The following is a 21,463-nucleotide window of genomic DNA, read 5'->3' as shown; positions in this document are numbered from 1 at the left end:
GGCAGGCGGACACTCAACCACTGCGCCACCAGGGAAGCCCCTGAGTAGGTGACTCTTGATGGGCTCCTGGGTGGGGGCTGGTCACCCGAAAGACCAAGCCGTGTTTAGAAGCTTGGAACTTTCAGCCCCGCCCTCCATCCTCCAGAGAGAGGAGAGGGGCTAGAAATGCCTACGTGATGAAACCTTCACAGAAGTCCCAAAAGTACAAGGTTTGGAGAGCTTCTAGGTTGCTGAACACATCCGTGTAGTGGACGGGTGGTGCAGCCCAACTCCGCGGGAACAGAAGCTCTTGCCCTCGGGACTCTCCCCGACCTCACCCTATGTATGGCTTCTTCCGACTCTTCATTTGTATCCTTTATCAGATCCTTTATTATATAATAAACTGGTAAACCTAAGTAAGTGTTTCCCTGAGTTCTGTGAGCTATTCTAGCAAATCATCAAAATCCAAGGCAGAGGATGTCACGGCAACCTCCGATTTGTAGTCAAGTCAGAAGTTGTGGATGACCTGCGGGCCTCCTCCTCGTGATCGGCTTCTGAAGTCGGGGGCAGTCTCGTGGACCTGAGCCCTTAACCTGTGGGATCTGAGGCTATCTGCACGTAGTGTCAGAACTGAGTAAAATTGTAGGACGCCCAGCTGGGGTCACAGAGAATTGCTTGGCGTGGGGATGCTTCTCCCCCGGATCTGGAGTCAGAAGCGTTTTGAATGTGGTAGTGGCACGAGGGTAAGGGAGGAGTATAGCTGCAGTGCAAGGCTAGGACGGGTTTTCTTTACAAGCACTTACTGTGTAGCCTGAGCAAGTGACGTGATACTTGAGTTCCATCATTTCTAAAAAGGGGGTAATACCAGCACCTGCAGGGTTGCTGAGAGGACTGCAGGTGATAAGATATGTAAGGGGCTTACTGCAGAACCTGGCAGCATAGGGAGCACTCACTAACGAGTCGCAGTTATTAAAAATATTACTCCGGACTTCCCTGGCGGTCCAGTGGTTAAGACTCTGCACTTCCAGTGCAGGGGGCATATATATATATATATTACCCTGCTATGTGAGCTGTGACTTTCCATCATCACTGGTTGATTCTGTTCACTACATCTAATATTTAATTTTTAAAATTATTGTCATTTAATTAATTGTAAAGTCCTTCCTTATCTTCTTTACGAGCTCAGATAGATGTTCATCTTATAAACAGTTAGCAGGCTTCAGGTAAAAGCAGAATGATCTGTGGTTATCAGATTCTAGGTTGGAGTAGAGGCTGAACCAGTGACATGGGTGTGCTTCTAATACCATGACTTTTAAAAATTTCATCCCAGGCCCGCATTAGTCACAGTTTCATCTGCAGGTCCCTCAGGAGGAGCCTCCTGATGCTGCAGGGCCCTCGGACTGTTGAGATCATTGTTGTCAACTGGGGTGGGGATGCGGGGAACTGCTGTGAGGAGACCACTGGCTACTAAGCTGCTCCTTTAGTCCTGTCATCTAGGTTGTTTAGTCACAGCCAGTTAAGTGTGTTACTGGACTCCAAAGGACGTAAGTCAGTTGCACCTGAGAAGGTTCCCTAGGGCATGAGGTGGGTGTGAAGTTTGAAAACGCTTATTTAATATAAATGCCACTATTGCTTTTGTAATAAAATCTGCAAGGTGCAGCTTGCACACACACTTTTTTGGCAGCTGAGGATACACAGGAAAGTGCAAAAATATCATAGCAGGGGGTGGGCTAAAGAAGCATCAAACTAAATGATTCCTCAGAGTAGGACAAGTTGCCCACAACTCCATGGCCTTCATTGCAGGCTTTGGAGAAGGAGGCTTAGGCTTCTTTCATGTGGGCTTATGGGAAAATCTAGATCACAAGCCAATAGTGCTGGAGTCTTCTTTTTTTAAAAAAATTTTATTTATTTATTTATTTTTGGCTGTGTTGGTTCTTCGTTCTTGCGCACGGGCTTTCTCTAGTTGCGGCGAGTGGGGGCTACTCTTAGTTGTGGTGCGTGGGCTTCTCCTTGTGGTGGTTTCTCTTGTTGGGGAGCACAGGTTCTAGGCGCACAGGCTTCAATAGTTGTGGCTTGCGGGCTTAGTTGCTCCGCGGCATGTGGGATCTTCCCAGACCAGGGCTCGAACCCGTGTCCCCTGCATTGGCAGGCGGATTCTTAACCACTGCGCCACCAGGGAAGTCCCTTTCTCTTCTCTTTTGAACTTGCATTTCCTGCTTTATTTTTCCTCCCACTTTTTATATGATCTTAAACAATGGCTAATGTTGGTCTCAGTGTGCCTTGCTCTTCTGAGAGCGGAACCTGGCAGCACCCTAATCTCCCCTTAATCATTCATACATTTATCCTTGCTTTCCCAGTGTATTTTGGGCTTTGCCTGGTGTCCAGGCCTCATGGCAGGCACTGTGCTGGGTGCTGGGGAGAGAATGATGAACAAGATGAGCATGGTTCCACCCCGTGGAGCGGACCAGCTTTGGGGTGGGCGGGGGTACAGTACAAATGGGATGAATGTTCAGAAGTGGGAGGTGCCTCAGGATGGTCAGGGAAGACTTTCCCGAAAAGGTAATGTTTAAGCTGAAAACTGAAGCATAAATAGAAGCTTGTAAAGTCACCCTGACCAAGAAGCAAACAACTGCTTTCTTTTTTATTGCAGATTCCCGAATCCTGACCTTCTTAGAAACCTACCTTGTCTCCAGTCATCAGAAGCCACTGCCCACAGCCCCAGGGGGATTAGGTCCAGTTCAAGCAGAGCTGGAGGAAGTTGCCATTAACTTCGTGCGCCTGGTCAACTATAACAAGATGGTCTTCAGTCCCTACTATGATGCGATCCTCAGTAAGATCCTTGTCAGACCCTAACGCCTGTGCTCCCTACAGCAGCAGTGTTACCCACTTGACCTGTTCTCAGCTGTAGTGTTGCTTTGGAAAATGGCTGCTTAGTACATTTCTCTTTAACAGCACTGATGCCAAAAGGAAGAATATTGTGTATCACTGTTGAAAAGACTTGTTGAAAAATGTACTGAATTCTGTTTTGAGGGTTTGTGTTTATGAGTGCAAGTTTACAAATCAGAGAAGCTTTTCGTTATCGTGAGTTTTGTAGGCAGCACTCAGCTTTTGACGGGTGGACTGCCGTGTGTCTCCACCCACACCCTATCATGATCGTAGCTGCCTCGTCTCTCCCAGGAGCCTGGGACCTCTTCTGCCATCTGGCTCGTTTTTCTTTCAGACACCCAAGAGTATCTGACAGCCACCCCAGAGTGAACAGAACCAGGCCGTGATGCGTTTAGACCCTTGCCCCTCTCTTGCCCAGCCCAGCCCTCCTTCCTCCAGGTATTTGGTGTTGGAAGGACTTTATATAGTCTTACTGCCTCCACACACCTCCCGCGCCCACTGTTTATTGCTTTCTTCCTGCCTGGGCTAGCTGGAGCCCCAGAACCCTTTTGTTCTAGAGGAGAGTTATTTGATTTTAAAAACCTTACTTGTTTATACAAAATGACTTCTGAGCCTGGATGATAGCAGTTACGGGATCTAGAGAAAGGAAAATTCTGTGACTTTTATGCCTTGAAAGTCAAGGAGGAATATTTTTTTAAATATATGTTAGTGTAATATATAGAAGAGGACAGATGTCTGAAGTTTTTATTGAAAAGTTCACTCTGATACAATACATAGATGTATTGACTGGATTCGAATTCCAGCATTGGATTTAAGTGTTTTCAGGTAAAATAGCATCAGCTCACTTATTTCTTGGATAACGAAGTTATAGGAGATCCCTGGTTTTTGAGCAGTATTTATTGAGGAACTTCAGTGACCAGAATTCCTGACATATCCTGTGACTGAAAGGGTAGCTTGGCTCTCACAGGTGACCTGTTCTGTTAAAAAAAATAAAATGTGCGCACGTGGCTCTGTGTATTTTAGACAGGGACATTTTGTTAGAAACAGAGCCATGAAGTTGTTGGGCGATCTCCAGTTGCCAGAATCATGAAAGGAATCCCTTCATTCAAGCCGATGAGCGCTGGGGTGGAGCTGGGGACAGCGTTGGGGAAACATCCACCCTGTACACCGTCTAGTGATGCGAGGCTTCAGAGGAGTGAAGGTTATACTGGGAATGTGATTTCTCCAAGTATTTGCTTCTAATATTTTTACTTGCAGTCAGAAATGTATGCTGGGTTACGTGGTCAGAGGTCATATTAATGAAGTTTAGGCTGAAGGACAAATCCTCCAGGGTTTCACTGGAAGGGGATGAAAGCTCAGTAAGTAGAACTTTTAAAGAACAAAAATCACATCTTTTGTAGCTTATTCAATGAGGTCACCTCTGGAATTGTTTCTGGAGATAAGGCTGCTGTGGAAGCTGTGCTCACTGGTTGTAGAGTATGAGGTTCCTGGGGGCAGCGCTCTTGCTTGCCTCAGCCTCAGTGTTTGGGTCCCTCCCTCTGCAGCCAAGGATGCCGGAGAGGAGTGTTACCCTCACAGATGCAGGGTGGGTCACCAGCTCCTGCAGCCATTTTCCCTAAATCTCAAAGTTTCTTCAGTTTGATTTCCTTTGTAAGAGTTAACTCTTAGGTGATATTTTTCTTTCTTTTCCCTCATGGGTTCCTACATAGACAGAGTAAAGTTTGAACAGTTTGAAATCTTGATGCCTATATAACAGGGAGCTTCACAGACTCCTGTGGCCCCCACTACCTCAGTGTCCACTGGTGGAATTCTACAGAAGCCAGAATGAAGATGGCAAAGTTCAGAATCACAATATTCATATTGAATCGTTTTGTTGCTGCTCTTTGAAGATAAGTGAGCTAGTTTTCTTCCTGGAATCTCATAGGATTATCACTAAGGGCCAGGAAAATTCATTTAGTTCATTTAGTCACTCATGAAACATTTGCTAAGCATCGACTTAGAACTCCCCCCTACAGCTCTCCTTCCAAGACAGAAATAGCTTTGGCGTATAAATTATCCTTCAGAATTGAATTGGGTTATATACTGCATATTGATTGCATTTGATGTGGTTTCCTGCCTAACAGGTTTGTGGGAAACATGTCTTTTGTGGAAGTGCTAAGTGTATTGGGCACTAGTATTTCACTGCAGGTGGATAGAACTGATTGCCTTGAGAGTTGGGTTGATATCAGCAGGTCAGGTAGATTTCTTTGATAGTCTCCTGAATGAATGAATGAATGAATGAATGTCTAGAGCGGTAACTGCTGCCTTGTCAGCTCTCAACTGATTGGGTGGATAGTGGGTGGATTCTCACTCTACATATATATATATTTTTAATCTTATTCTAAAGCAAGCTGTAAAATGTGATCGTTTATGTAACCCTTTATAAATATACTTCAGGTAAGAGTTACACTGATATATCTTACTGATTAATGCAGTGGACAGGTGTATAGGAATTTTTTTCTCTGTGAAGAGAAGTTATTAAAAAGTTTGACTCAATAGGCACATAATGTGCACATACTGGGCTGACAATTCTGAATGGATTATTTAGCAGTTCTGTTTTTGTGGCTTATTTTACTTTCTCCAAAGTCTTGAGATACCTGGGAATAGAGCAGCCTACTTTCCTGGTGAATTTCAAAGGGAGGGAATAGGTGTTTGCTGTTTGATTTCCAGTGACATTTTGGCATGCCCTGATTTCTATGTATAACATTTGTATTTCTTTTAATTTTGAGGCAGGGTGGTAGAGTGGAAAGACTGGGAGCTGTCAAGAAACCAGAGTTTTGATCCCATTTCTGTTATGTGATTAGCTCGAGCAAATCAGGACCCATTTCCAGTACCTATAAAATGAAAGGACTGGATTTAACCTTACAAGCCTTTCCAAGTCTGACATTCCGTAGTAAATCTGACTGGATTTAATAACTTAAGTAGACTGCAGTAGGACTGTGCAGAAAGTTCCTGATTTAGAGGAAGATCTGGGTTGAGTTTTTCCTCTGTTGCCTTCTTGCAAGGTTATGTGATGTTGGGCTAATCATTCTTCCTTGGGCTCTGTATTTTCACCCGTAAAATAAGCATACTCCTAACTCACACTTCCTGTGAGGATTAAATTTGATAATGGATATTAGAGTGCTTTGTACATGCAAAAGGACTATGAATGACTTTATTAGCAACAAAGGAGAGCATATAACCCTGCCTGTAGGTGCATATCTGTTATCATGACAGATTCGACTGTTGGTGCCCAACCTCCCTTCAGTCAAGCACATTTTACAGGCCTGTAGGGAAGGTTTTCCTCCTGTCCTGTCCCCAGACTGTTATTTTCTTTTCTCATTTCTTCTGTGCTAGAGCTGCAATCTTACTTTTCGTATCTGCTGCCGTTCACTCCACCCCAGTGGTTTCTCCCCATTTCCACCTCTATATCATTTGATGTAAATGAATGCATGAATGAACAAATGAGTGGATGACTGAATGGTGGTGGACGATGGGCTATGAAACTCATATTAAAAGGCACTATCTCATTGAAAACATAATCTAAATAAAGAATTACAGTGATGTTTGCAATTGTGTATTTATATTGGGTTTTATATTGTATACCTATTTTAATGGATTGCCTTTTTATTCACAGTATTCAAAGCAACTTCATGGGATGGGGGAGGGAAAAATCTTTAGGCCTAAAAGCCCCTATTAACCTATCAAATGTTCACTGACACTTTCAGAAAAAGCTAGAAGTGTCAGAAATCTGTACAGGCAGAATTTTACTTAAAACTGCCCCTAGTGTGGGTTTCTGTCATACTGTGTTGCCTTCTGAACTAATCTATAGGCCTGATTTGATGGAATGTCACTTAATTTAGTAATCAGATGTGTCTGGAGTTGGTAGCAATAGTCAGATTTCACCATTTTTGTGTTTGTTTTATCTGAACTAAGCATTGAGAACCTTTAAGTGCAACTTCTGACTTAAAAGCAACCTTAAAATCAAAGTAACACTTTTTTTTTTCCTTTCTAATTCTTGTTGCCTCTGGTTTTTAAAGTACTGTCTGCTGTAAGCTCGAAGCAGAAATTTGGTCAGGGCTCAGACGGGGAAGAAAATTTAGTAAACTGAATTGGTTTTTGGACTTTTATTCCCAGAGACTGGTAAGCTCACTTCTGTTGAATATTTAAGTTTTTACTTAAATCAGTAATATGGTACCTGAGTTTTGTTACTTGGTATGAATTACCTTTCAAGACTTCTGAAATTTTTACTAAATGAAATATAACTTTACTTGCTGAACGTCACAGTCAGGTAAGAACTACCAACTTTAATGAAGTTTGCTTTGGGAACTGAAATGTAAAAACCAGAATTTATGAGAAGCCCGCTCACCGCAACGAAGAGTAGCCCCCCGCTCGCCGCAACTAGAGAAAGCCCACATGCAGCAACGAAGACCCAGCGCAGCCAAAAATAAATAAATAAATAAATTTATTTTTTTAAAGAAAGCATATCCAATAGAGGATTATAAAATTACCAAATAAATTAATAATTATTGCCCAAGGTCAATATGCTGACAAAAGTGGTATATTTTTTCATTCTTTTCCAGTGGTACAATTTGATCAGTTTTATATTTACTAGGTAGCTATAACCTTTTACTTTACTATGTGTGGCAACATAGATAAAATCTCTCGTTCAGAATTTAGTGCTAAAAGCCAGAGTTTGACTGATTTTTGTTTAGGAAGCATTTATGGTCCTTAAATTTTATCCAGTTCTAGAATTGTGGGGAGATGCTGTCATTGTTTTTATAAAGAGGAAAGATATGGATATCTTTTGGTAATTTCTTTGGGTCCAGCAATATGGATATATGAGAGACCTTGAACACGTAGGACTGGCTATATATACCATGAGAGTCTGCAGATAGATTTCCAAAAATAATTTCAGATTTCTAACATCATGCTACTTGTTCACTATGTTTACAAAAGGAATTATCAAACATTCAGACAAAATCATACTAAAAACTAAAAGTTCATATATATATCAGGTAGAATATTAGAAAATATTTTCTTAAGAAATAATCCTTTTTAAGTTTAAAGGTCATATAATTTCTAGGGGAAAAAGTCTTAGAAATGAATGTAGTAGGAGCAATAGTATTACATATAATGGCCTTAACAGTCCTTAGTAGCACTTTTCCCCAAGGTAGGTAGGGGTGTACGTGTGTGTTTTCTTATTACCATGCTAAAAAAAAAAAAAAAGCATTTTCCATACTCAATCACGTGGCTTGCTTTTGTCACATGGGAACACTGTTACAGACCATTACAGGTATTTGAAACCATTTTGTCTTCTTCAATACACTACCCAAAGATAGCACTTCAGGAAAGATTCCATATCTCTATATTTTTAAGTTTATGCTATATGGTACTACTTATGCCTTTCAGATTGTTTTGTTGATAACCAGGATATTAAAAAAAAAACCCACACAGCTTGAAAATGATACTTAGGAAGATAACAAAATCTGAAGTAGAGGCAGCTGACTTTGTTTTGAGGAAATTTTTCTCAGCTTTACTGGGAAAATACTGGAGACATATGCTTGTGATCAACTTAGGTAAATATGACCTTGCTACGTATAAATTTATATAAGAAAGTGATTCGAGATAACCTTTTATTATAGGTTTTATAGAAATATTTGAAGCTGATATTTAATCACACTTGAATTCAAATTCTGAATTGTGTACCCATTGTGCAAAGATTGTCTCTTTATAGCCTTCGTACTTTTCCTCTTATTTCCTTCCTTATTTTTAGCTTTTATTCTGAATCACAATCCTTAGGCTCAACTAGTTGTTGATCTAGTTTTCTAGAAATGAGTCAAGAGGAGGTAACGTTGCTAAAAAAGAGCAAAACTTAATTCTTTTAATGTTTATGGTAAGTTTTTGCTCACTGTAGCTAGTTTTTGGTTACTCGGCTGTAGTTTCCTTTAATGCTGTCTTTGTTTAGCTGATGAAAAAAATGTTCTTGAATACTGAGCACTTTTTGAAATATATTTATGTGAGAGCAAGACAGTGAGTGGTTAAAGGAATTCCCACACTTATGTTGCTTTTAAGAGACATGAAAGATAAAATATCTCAGTCTATCGCCCTCAGATTTAATTTGGGAAAAATGCATTCATATTTGAAGATTTCTAAAATGTTTAATTTGCCTCTTAAAAATGGATCCCTCATGTTTTCAAATAGTAGCAAAAAAGACCAGGAAAGGACAACAGTTAAGTGTATATATAGTAAATACAGGATGACTTTTCCTTACATTGTTGACATTTAGTTTTAAACAGTGTTGGCTAAATAACATAAGTAGCTATTTCAAATAAAATCTGAATGAAAGCAGCAGCAAGAGACATGACTTTTTGAGATCCTTTTATTTTTTAAAGGATTGTTTTTTAAAATTTTAAACTACAAAACCGATTCCGTACATTCTGCCATAAATAAAACAAACAATAAGGCAGGACTCTACATAAGCAAACCAAGAACAGCTGTTGTTTTCAGAAAATGTGATAAAATGCTTTACAATCATAAGCCATCCAGTTTTTAAAATAAAACTGTTGAAAACCCACAAGTCTTCAAGTGGTACATACAAGACACCCTTGAAGCGGGAACAAAATGTGGTTCTGCCACTTTGTACTCTTCTCACATTTTTGAAAACCTAATTTTTCTTAGAGCATAGGTCTGTTCCAAATCCTAAAATTCACATAGGTTGGTTGGTTTTTCTCAAGAAGCATATGAATAGAGGCACCAATGACAATACAACTTTGTTTCCAAGAACTTTGTAACAAAGCATTGTCTCTTTTAAACATATGACTTAAGAGGCAAAAGGAATCCTGGATAGGAGTTTTCTTTCAGAGGCAGGTTCTGTGCCTGCTTCACCGAATTCGCTTCTGCTGCCTCGCTCTGTAAATGTCATGAACAGGGGGAACGACAGCTCCCTTTTCCTCATCTTCGTCTGAATCTTCGTTGGGCCTTTTGACAGCCTTGGTGAGTACTGCATTACTTTCCACCGGGCCATTGCCTTCTACAGCTAGCTCTGGGGCTCCTCCAGTTATGATCCTCACAGCTTCTTCAACTGCTATTGAAGCAAAACAAAAAGGACTGTTGTTGGAGGATGTTTAAAAGTATGCTACTGTGAAGGAATATGTATGTACTACTTTGGATACTTTATAATTCTGTAGCCTCCTATTAGGAAATTCTGAGATCAGTACTACTGATACTATTGAATAAATAGTTAAAGACAAAAAAGCTGCTGTTAAAATTAATAAAATTATTTTCATAAGCCAAACCTGATAGTGCATGTTCACATGAATAGAAAAGATACGCTTTTTATGATGTTTTTCTTAGAAGAATAAGAACATGAACAAGCCTCTCTGTACCAAAGAGATCCAAAGGATCCCTGCTAGGTGTCACTGTACTTCTGCAAGATGGCTGTAGCTGGTTTTGGAAACTTCAGTGCCAAAGAATGACAGTCTCTCCTGCCTAGGAAACAACAATGTGAATTCCACTCTAGTAATGGAGACTCATCACTTACTATTTGGTATCTTGCATCTTCGGAAAATTTCCATTAGTTCATCCACTTGTACAAAAGGACCCTATTTTGACACAAAGAAAATTTAATCCCCAATAATCTGACAAAATAGCCCTACTTTGCATTTCCCATGATACAAGAGAAAAAGCACACAATTACTATAATTACCCATAGAGCAAATATCTATCATGAAAATAGTGAACAAACCTGGAAACAAATAGGAGGAGGGAGAAGTTTCATTAAAACAACTGCTGCAGGTGGTACTGGGAACACTCCACCGGGGACAGGGTGTAAGCCCGGAGCTGTAAAAGAAAGAAAAGTAGGAATCAAATGGGATGGAAGAGTTTCTACACATGTAATGAACCAACATAAGTAATTTGTACATAAATTACTATGTACAAATAGTCATGTTGCTTTGTTCTGGACATCTTAAAATGTTTTTAGTGCTTTATATGTTTGACCAAACTCAAGTGGGTGAGACAGTGAAAGCAGTCTCAAACCCATGGCCACTGGGAGGCAGAAAAGTAAACAAGTGACTTTGCATAAGGCAACCCAGGGGCTGAGCTAGTCAGTTTTTGTCAAAGATCATGCCTAAGCCTCACAAGTCACTTTTTCAGCAATCCCATTTAAAGTCAGTTATACAGTAACATATTTAATCATAAGGGCCTTGTTCAAATAGAATCCAGAGAGGCTACTACCCATCAGTAAGTATAAACGATACCAAATAACATCACCAAAGTAAGTTTCCAGCTGTGCAGGTAATCTGTATGTAGCAGCATTTCTGAAAACTGTCTTAAGTATCACTGCCAAAATGGGTTACTGCAATCTGGATCAATGAGGTTTTGTTTTTTTCTTTTTTAAGACATTTTAAACTCATCTTGATTCAAAGATTACAGCCAAACCACCTGTCATAGTGACCCTGAGTCTAATTATTAACCTACAATGGAAAGGTCACATTACTTTGCCCCCCACACCTCTCCAGTTAAACCAACAAACAAACTGAGGTCTCAGTACTGGATCTAAAGTCATGGCTTACGTGCTAAATGTCGTGGCTGAAATGGAATCATCTGCTGAGTGTCTGGTTTAGGGTATTCTGGTTTTCTATCCACTTCATCTTTCAGAACAGGCACTATAGAAGGAGCTACAACTGGGTCTGGAATTATAGCTGCTAGCTTAGCACGGGAGACATCCTGAAAATGCAGAACAGAAGAATCCTAAACCTGAAAAAGGGACTTATAGAGTATAACTGTGCAATTCTACAATCTTGAGGATACACTGTGAATAACTGGGTTAAAACCATAGAGAGAATGGAGAAAGATAAGCGAGAACTTCCATGACAGTAAAGGTTGTTAACAAGGAAAGCTAAAGGGCTGTAGAGACCAGTGTTAAGAATCATTAGACTCAGTGTCGCCAGGTGGGACACTTGTAGGATAGATACAAGCTTTTGTAGGTAATACATACCAGGTAGAGGTGGGGTAATTTGGAAGAAAATCTGCGGTTTTAGATATTTTCCTGATATCTCCCTTCCACTAAAATTGAACATCATCTACCAGGTTCTCTAAGTGAAGAAGCTGGATTAAGTAAAAGGTGCTGTTTCATGAAACCTAACATAAAGCTTATCATCACTTACATTAGTTCATAAGATTTTGCTAATGAAATGAAAAATTACTCCCAAAATACTGTTAGAGGGGAGAAGGAATGTTTGTTGAGCAACCACTATTTGTCAGTTTTTGGCATTTCTTCCCTCTCTGAGGAGGCAAATAGTAACACCTCCATTTTACAAAAGGGGCTGACACTCAAAAGAGGTTCTGCTGTCTCCAATGTTAGATGGCTAAGAAGCAGAGAGAGGATTTGAGAGCACAGGCCTCTCTGACCTCACACCCATCCAGTCTTCTTTTCAGTGTCCCAGCAATGCCTGCCAGAGCTGAAAGCAACCCTCTGAGATATGTCAAAGGGAGCAACATGCTACCTATTAAAGAGGCCCTATCCCAGAGAAGTTCCTCTGCTACAGGTAACCAGTGTCAATCTGCCTAAAACCAAAAGAGCCTCTTTTGCCACCATCAAGGGATATAAGAGAATTTCATGTTCTCAAAATTTGCTCATATGCATTTGGTGGCAGATCTACATGAGTATGCCTACTGGGAATTAATTTTTTTTCTTTCTTTCCCTCTCTCACTTATGTGTGACACACAGAAGCATAATAATCCTTTCCAAATAAACAACAGAAACAAATACAAGATGGAAAATTCATATTCAAGAAGCAGTTCTACTTAGTAAGACCTTTTCATTAACTTCCTTAATTTCCATTTTCATCTTGGCAAAGTTGAAATAGCCTAAAAATTCCCCATAATAGTCTTAAAATGTCTTTGGCTTTTCATTAAGAAGAAGTTAAACCAGAAGCAGAACCTGCTGATCCCTGAGCAGTAACCCCTTAGTTGAGAATAGGAACATGGGGCTGGCACACAACTGGAGCTTCCATTAATGAAAAGGTCTGAAGTTTATTTTAATCTGGTTTAGCCAGTGAGACCCAGGCTAAAAGAGGGCAGTGAGGAAATACAGAATGATGGTGAGGAACATCCTAATGCTGGCTGGCTTAAGGGGACCAATCTAGGACACTTGTGGATATAGCTTCCCTTTGGATTTCCATCTTGGTCTTTGTTCACATGACACAGAAAAATCAAGAAATGATAGAACAATGGTTTTCTCAGCAAGGGCTATTTCTAGGAGTGTGTAAACATTAATCTTTCCCCTTGGCCTGAATGAGTTCAGGTTCCATATTTGTTTCCTTATGACTCAGTAGTTCAAACAGAAGAGTTCCATTCCTAGATAAGCTAATTTCCTAAAGGACCCCACTGAAGGAGCCCTGTTTTAAAGATACAAATCCTTCAAGGAACTTTATGGATTTAATAAGCTATAATGTTTCTTCATTATATCTACAAAATATATAGCAGGAATTACTATATATGATCTCCTGTCAAAACACACACATCAGTCTTAAGAGCTTTTAGAGAAAAACTAACCTAAGTGACATTCAGATTTTCTTTTGTTTTTCTTCCTTCACCCACCTCCTCCATCTGCCCACAAGACATAAGATATAAGGCATTAACAATTTCCAGGAAAGAAAGTTTGTTAAATCTCATTTTAATTCTCATTTTGTTCAGTATTGTTGATACTCAGTATTTCACAAACCCAAGGAAAATCCCTGAACTTTTTTCTATTCTGCAAATCTATTCTAAAGCTCGATTAATTTCTATTTCAGAATTTACTTTAGAGTGAAGTTTATCCATGAACTACTCTAAAACATTAGGAAAGTAAAGACACTACACACATCTTGAGCCCAAGTACATACCTTATACCCAAGCGCTTTTAGTTCACTTGCAGAGCAAGGATATAAATCCATGAACTTGTATCTATCTACTAGTAAAGCTGTTTCTTTGCCTTCATACTCTTCTTTGAATGCTGTAAACCGTCTTTTCTCCACTTTGAGTATACTAGCTAGATCACCAATATTACTTTCAAAAGCTAAAAATCGGGCCCAGATTTCTCTGTAAGAAAATAAATATAATCAATACTTTACTATTCTAGGTTTGAGGCTTACAAAAAATCTTTAAGTTCCCTTCCTTTTTTTTTTTTAATTATACAAATCTCTCTTTTTTTTTATTATAAAGATTTCCAAACTTCAGAAAAATATAGTAGTATAATGAATGCCTATATGCCATAACCTAGATTTAATCATTATTAATACTTTGCCATATTTGCTTCATCTTGTTTTTGCTTAAGTATTTGAAAGTAAATTACAGTCATCATAACCCTTTACCCTAAATACTTTCATATTTAAGGCTTTTTTTTTTGAGTTTTTACTTATTTAGCATACCTTCCTATCCTTTGTGGCCAATAAGAGAGAAATTTACACTAGAGAGAGTAAACTCCAGGTGGAAGAGTTGAAAAAGGAACCTAGACAGATTTCCAGTTTCTCCTGAATGATGTGGCTTCACCATTTTGTAGTTGCATGAATTAAAATGTAGAATACATTCTTGGGGCAACATATGAATAAAAATATATTTCGAAATCTAACATGCTCTCTGTTTTTTCCCATTAATACGGATTGTTGGGGACAAATTTGTGCCTCACCACTTTTCTAACAGCCAAAATTAATTCTCTAAGACTCTACTTAGAGAGTAAGTAGATATCAGTAAGGCTTACTTAATACTTACTTACTGATACTTAAATATCAGTAAGGCTCATGCAGCTCAATATCAAAAAAACAAACAACCCAGTCCAAAAATGGGCAGAAGACCTAAATAGACATTTCTCCGAAGAAGGTATACAGATTGCCAACAAACACATGAAAGGATGCTCAACATCACTAATCATTATAGAAATGCAAGTCAAAACTACAATGAGGGCTTCCCTGGTGGCACAGTGGTTAAGAATCCACCTGCCAATGCAAGGGACACGGGTTTGAGCCCTGGTCCAGGAATATCCCACATGCTGTGCAGCAACTAGGCCCGTGCGCCACAACTACTGAGCCCGCATGCTTCAACTACTGAAGCCCGCACGCCTAGAGCTCGTGCTCCGCAACAAGGCCACCATAGTGAGAAGGCTGCGCATCGCAACGAAGAGTACACACAACTAGAGAAAGCCCACACGCAGCAACGAAGACCCAACACAGCCAAAAATAAATAAATGAAAAATTAATTTTAAAAAATCTTTTTTTTTAAAAAAAGGCTATTCACTCTGTGAAATTTTGGTTCATATAACTCTGTTTAAAAAAAAAAAAAATCTACAATGAGGTATCACCTCACACCGGTCAGAATGGCCATCATCAAAAAATCTACAAACAATAAATGCTGGAGAGGGTGTGGAGAAAAGGGAACCCTCTTGCACTGTTCGGGGGAATGTAAATTGGTACAGCCACTATGGAGAACAGTACGGAGGTTCCTTAAAAAATTAAAAATAGAACTATTATATGACCCAGCAATCCCACTACTGGACATATACCCTAAGAAAACCATAATGCAAAAAGAGTCATGTACTACAATGTTCACTGCAGCACTACTTACAATAGCCAGGACATGGAAGCAACCTAAGTGTCCATCGACAGATGAATGGATAAAGAAGATGTGGCACATATATACAATGGAATATTAGCCATAAAAAGAAATGAAACTGAGTTATTTGTAGTGAGGTGGATGGACCTAGAGTCTGTCATACAGAGTGAAGTAAGTCAGAAAGAGAAAAACAAATACCATATGCTAACACATATATATGGAATCTAAAAAAAAAAGGTTCTGATGAACCTAGGGGCAGGATAGGAATAAAGACACAGACATAGAGAATAGACTTGAGGACACGGGGAGGGGGAAGGGTAAGCTGGGACGAAGTGAGAGAGTGGCATGGACATATATACACTGCCAAATGTAAAATAGATAGCTAGTGGGAAGCAGCTGCGTAGCACAGGGAGATCAGCTCGGTGCTTTGTGACCACCTAGAGGGGTGGGATAGGGACTGTGGGAGGGAGACGCAAGAGGGAGGAGATATGGGGATATATGTATAGCTGATTCACTTTGCTATAAAGCAGAAACTAACACACAATTGTAAAGCAATTATACTCCAAAAAAGATGTTAAATAAATAAATAAATGTCAGTAAGCACCTTTGTACTAAAGTAATGCACTGAGTTCCTATTATATACTAGGTAGAGGACTATCACAAAATTCCTATACTGGTAGACATTATTGCTGCTTGACAAGAACGTAAGGATTGGCAAGAGTGAGGAAATATGCCCAAGGTATAGTTGCCTGAGCTAGAATTTGAACCCAAGACTCCAAAGCCTTACTACTTTCACTGTACCACTATACCATATTGTTCCTCCTGTAAAACCGACAGAGTCAAAACCATAAATCAGGGATATAACTTGTCAAACAAATTTTCATTTTGTCAGTCTTTGCTCTCGAGTAAGAAGTAAAAATTTCAGAACTCTTCTCTAGTTTGTTCATATAAATTTCTAGGGATATATATATAGCAAGGTATATTAAAATATTTAATAATAAATTGCTAAGGCATCTCTCAAAATAATCCTAGTCAGTATGCAAAAAAAATTTTTAAACAAATCTTAAACAGGTATGAAAATATGGCAAGGCAGGCATTTGTAAATTAAGCTTCAAGAGAGAAGGGAAATTTCTCCTGGAACGTATACTCACAACAAGCAAATGTTCATCCCATAGACCACAATTCAAAGATTAGAACCCGACCAGTAAGTTTTCAAAATGGCTTACCCAGATTTCTCAGGTGGAAGACTTCCAGATGTTAAAACTCGTTCAAACAAAACTCGAGTATTATTGTCCTCTAGGATATTAAAGAAGATTTTAAATATTTTTAAAAATTCAGTTTTATAATTCAACAATGCATTATCTCATTTAATCCTCACAAAAATCCTATGCAGAGAGATCTAACTATTATCACACCCAATATTTACAGATGAGGAAGCTTGAGGTTCAAAAAGATGAAGTGAGTTGATGTGGCTCACAGTTACTGAGCCATAACTAGAAGCCAGGTCTTTTTACCTCTAGTTTAGCCCTCCTTCTACAGTATAGTGTAGTTGTAATGTCAAACAATTCATAACAGTGTGATATCTGAATCGGGTATCTCATTTTTTTTAAATAATGAAAATTACATACCTGTTGACATTATAAGCATCAAACTATTGATATTTTTAAAATACACTGAATGTGGAGGATGACAAGCTCAAATTTAGATATTTGATTTTCTTATTTTGCAGCACCAGGACTACTCTATATTTAACTACTTTAAATTCTTATATAGGTACCATATCTAGATTGGTAGATAAATATGCAAATGGAAAATGAATAAGAATGGTCACCAGAGGTGGATTAAAATTTAAGAGTCTCGGGAGGTCTGTAGTTGGAAGTGGAAAATGACACTTCTTGCTAAGCTCTAAGGGATCTATTAAAATTTAAGAATCTAGTAGTAAATTTACTAACACTCTTTGAACTGCATATTTTAAATGGGTGCATTTATGGTATATAAATTATGCCTCAATAAAACTGTTAAAATCCAACAGAGTAGTTGGCTTTTACTGCTGCAGGGCAGTTATTCAGTTTTACTACATGTCCATAATATGCAGTCAAACCAAGAGATTACATGTATTGAACCAAAGAAGATGGCACCATATTCATGGCTTTCATCTTCAACTTAACATACTGTACTTAAAGAAATAAGTAAATCCTGCATTTTATTCTTTTAGCTTTATTCCAAGCTTTGCTCCAGACACACTTTTTGCCATTCCACATAACTTTCCACTGCTTATTACATGCTGTGTTCTCCTGGAATAATGCATTTTCCTGTATCTTTAGGAAAACGATTACTTATCCTTTAAGACCCATCTCATGCTGCCTTCTCTCACCCTCTAGAACAGCGCTATCCAATAATTTAAATTTGCTGCTAGCCACATTTAAAAGAATAAAAAAAAAAAAAAAAAAAAAAAAAAAGAATAAAAACAGGTGAAATTAATTTATTTTATTTAACCTAAATATCTAAATTATCATTTCAACATGTAATCAATATGAAAAATTATTAAGATATTTTACATTTCATTTCTACTATCTCTTTGAAGTCAGTATGTATTTTAACTTACACCACATCTCATTTTGGCCTAGCCACAGTTCAAGGGCTCAAAACTTAGTAGTCTAGTGGCTACCATAATTGCATAGCACAGCTCTGGAACTTAGATTACACTTTCCTCTCTGTGATTCCAAAGTAATTCATTCAGAGCTCTATTACAGAATTTAGCACATGTTTTTCATGATTGCCACCATCACCTTAAATAGTTAACATTTATTGTAAGCTTACCACATTCCATATATAAGTCAAATACATGCAAAAGTTCATTTAATTATCTCAACAGCCCAATGAAAGGTACTCTTATTATAACCATTCTGCAGATGAGAAATCTGAAACACCATTATACACCTAACCCCAGAATTTATGCCACAATTAAGAATCAAATGATGATGCAATTCCGTTTACACATCTGATTTCCCCAGGAGAATACTCTGAGGGTAACAATGGAGTCCTATTCTTGTATTTCCAGACCTTACTAACCAAAGCTACTGAATAAATGATGGGTTGATGAATAAACAAACTAAGACACTGATTTTAGAAGATAATAATGCTGACATCAGAGTGCATCCTCAATTTTAGAGTAAAATATTGTACATCCTAGTAACTATTCTAAAAAACCAAGCAAAACAATATAAAACTGATAAGGAACATTCATTTCATACAAGAAAATTATATGAAAATTTTCTTTAGCCCCAGCTCAAAAATCTTAAATGCTCCACTGTCTCATTTTTTGGAGTTAAGTCCTTTTCCAGAGAGTAAAATCACTAAGAAATATAAAATCATGTTTAAGTTTTATTCTTTTCTACTATTTAGGTATACAGAATGCTACATTTTTCTAAAATATCATTAAAATCACTAATATTTACCTGTGATATCTAATTTACATCTAATTATTTACATGGCACATAATTTCATATTTCTTTATTAAATCAGTTTTTAAACCAGATCATTTTTAGTCAAGAAATTACATATCCTGGACTGTGGTTAACTAGACTAAATAAGATACATACATAAATATACAGATCCTCTAGCCTAGTGCCTGGTATAAGGCAGGAACTCAATAAAAGATGGTCATTATTATTACAACAAAATAGGAAAATAAAGATGCCTATAAACATAATGTTTCCTTTGAAATATCTTCCCCAGTAGCCTCAAAGCAGTTTACTACTTGGGTATCTTTGAGTTTTCATGGCTAGAGATTTGTGGCTTTACCCTATTACTGTTGGGACTTTGATGCTAAATTAAAGACCATTCTGCAGAATCAAAAAGCATCAACCATTATACAATAAGTATAAATTCATAGTTGACAGGCCACAAATATTTGAGTGCCTATCAAGTGCCTGGTTCTGGTGTGATGACAGAATATAATACATTTGAGAAAGAAAAAACCCAGCAACATAATTTCAGAGAATGACATTGATGGTTTAATATTAAGTAACCATTACAGATCTAGAATCTACTTACCATTGAGGTGAGAAAGATAGTCAATATAGGCCAGGACATATTCTGGAATGTCTCCATATTTCTTTAGCCCCAGTTCAAAAATCTTAAAGGCAACAGATTTGTCCTAGAAGTAGAGAGGAAAGTACTGATTTCCATGCAGTGTCAGACAAGATACTCAAAGAATATTAAAACTATAACATCTAAATATGACAAGGTATATTAAGAATTAAAATGGAGATTAAAATTATGTTAAGTAAAAATTACAGAGCTAAAAACCATTCAAGGGGATTCAGATTCATAAATATGGAGTTTAATAGGGTATAAACTAACAGGCAGAGTAGCCCCCACTCGCTGCAGCTGGAGAAAGCCCGCGCGTAGCAAAGAAGACCCAACGTGGCCAAAAAAACAGATAGATATAAATAAATAAATAAATAAATAATAAAACTTAATGACAGAAATTAGGACTGCCTTTTTTTAATTAATTTATCTCATATGAAGGAAATTATTTTATCTTTATATTTTATTTGAGGACTTACCTTACTACAATAATACTCCATGAGTGCTGCAGTAACATAGACATGGTGGCGGGTTCTGGTATCTTCTCTTGCTTTTTTAAATATCATTCTTCCAGATTTAATACCTTCTGCTCTTCTTGCAAATTTCATATATTGGATATATACCTACACAAAAAAGTATTTGTTTTCTACAGACTAGGCAAAACGTGAACCCTGTAGCATCCAATACAGGTTCACCTTACTTCAGTACTAACATGTTTTGCTGTATAAGGAAGCAATTTTGAATACTTGAGAAATAAAAAAGATTATAGATAGTGTACTATTTAAATCCACAAGCAAATTTTTTCTATTAAAGACGTGCAAATTAATATTTTAATTGAGATATAATTCACATAGCACAAAATTCACCCTTTAAATGTATAATTTAACAGTTTTTAGTATATTCACAAGGTTTTGCAGTCATCACAATTATGTAATTCCAGAACATGCAAATTAAATCTTAAGGAAGGAATAAAAGTGAAGATACTAGAAAACACTAGTACTTCTTGATTTATTACTTGAAAAGCCCACTACTCTATTTCCTAAAGACCATATAATGTAACTTTATTGATAAACTATTTAAGTCATTTTATACTTAGCACCTACAGAGTGCCCAACACGTGATGAGTATGCAATATTTTTTCAATGAAAAAACATCTCTGGACTGTACACAGGATGACTATGAGTAGGGTCCTGATTTGCTCTGTTTTGATGATGTCAAACTACATTGCCCAGTTTAGACAGATGAAAAGATGGATGAATGAACTATGAGTTCCTTGAGGAAAGGAATTTTACTTATGTGTCATTATACTGCTGGAATCTAGCACAGTGCATAGCACAGATCAGTTTGCTAAATGAATTTTAAAATGATGACTAAATGCAAGCAATTAGAGCAGTGGAATCCCATGATAAACAGACAATAAGAGGAGTATAGCTGTAGTTGACTTGAGGCAGAGGGTCTAGAGCCCCACGCATTGGCCCCTCCCCTTCCCCTCCCACTGAAAGAGCTCTGCTGCACTTTTGCAGAAATTCAGGGCTTAGAAAACCACAATTACAGAGTTGAATTCAGGATAAAGTGAGTTCTTGTCCAACTGCTTCCCAGAATGTTGGTTTCTCCTGCCTCCATTTATTTAAAAAGAAATATTTATTAAGCAACAATTATGTGGTATTCAAGCCATGCTCACAAGGAAGGTGTTAGAGAAAGCCCCACTGTGGCTGGTTCATAGCGCTGCACTTACAAACAACAACAGAAGAAATGAGCAGAGAGCAGATCTGCAATTGTTGGGCTGGGAGATGGGAAGGGGTGACTACAAAGGGGTCACATGAGGGAATTTCTGTGGGGTGATTGAAGTGTTTTGTATTTTAATTGTGATGGTTGTCCCATAACTCTCTGTTATTGG

The 21,463-nt window shown here is 38.0% G+C and overlaps 2 protein-coding genes across 3 annotated transcripts in view; one reads left to right on the top strand and one right to left on the bottom strand.

The window, feature by feature from the left end:
• Positions 1–3,061, top strand: part of TCP11L1 (t-complex 11 like 1) — a 30,882-nt gene extending 27,821 nt beyond the window's left edge. The window contains exon 10 of one of the 2 annotated variants that reach the window (XM_007468089.1): positions 2,630–3,061. In XM_007468089.1, the coding sequence (XP_007468151.1) occupies positions 2,630–2,832 (203 nt within the window). In that variant the 3' untranslated portion in view covers positions 2,833–3,061. The remainder of the gene's footprint in view (positions 1–2,629) is intronic. The other variant, XM_007468088.1, reaches the window with a different exon arrangement.
• Positions 3,062–9,251: 6,190 nt separating this feature from the next.
• The window catches only part of CSTF3 (cleavage stimulation factor subunit 3), a 70,820-nt gene continuing 58,608 nt past the window's right edge, over positions 9,252–21,463 (bottom strand). The window contains exons 14-21 of the mRNA XM_007468087.1: positions 20,046–20,189; positions 19,531–19,633; positions 16,701–16,770; positions 13,773–13,968; positions 11,460–11,613; positions 10,631–10,725; positions 10,427–10,487; positions 9,252–9,970 (exon numbers count right to left, since the gene is read on the bottom strand). Coding sequence (XP_007468149.1) covers positions 9,768–9,970; positions 10,427–10,487; positions 10,631–10,725; positions 11,460–11,613; positions 13,773–13,968; positions 16,701–16,770; positions 19,531–19,633; positions 20,046–20,189 — 1,026 coding nt within the window. The 3' untranslated portion in view covers positions 9,252–9,767. The remainder of the gene's footprint in view (positions 9,971–10,426; positions 10,488–10,630; positions 10,726–11,459; positions 11,614–13,772; positions 13,969–16,700; positions 16,771–19,530; positions 19,634–20,045; positions 20,190–21,463) is intronic.

Source organism: Lipotes vexillifer, unplaced genomic scaffold (genome assembly GCF_000442215.2).
Source record: "Lipotes vexillifer unplaced genomic scaffold, Lipotes_vexillifer_v1.1 scaffold451, whole genome shotgun sequence".
In the NCBI taxonomy this organism is placed as follows: domain Eukaryota; kingdom Metazoa; phylum Chordata; class Mammalia; order Artiodactyla; family Lipotidae; genus Lipotes; species Lipotes vexillifer.
The sequence above is the reverse complement of the archived record's forward strand: the minus strand, read 5'-3'. Positions and strand labels throughout refer to the sequence as shown.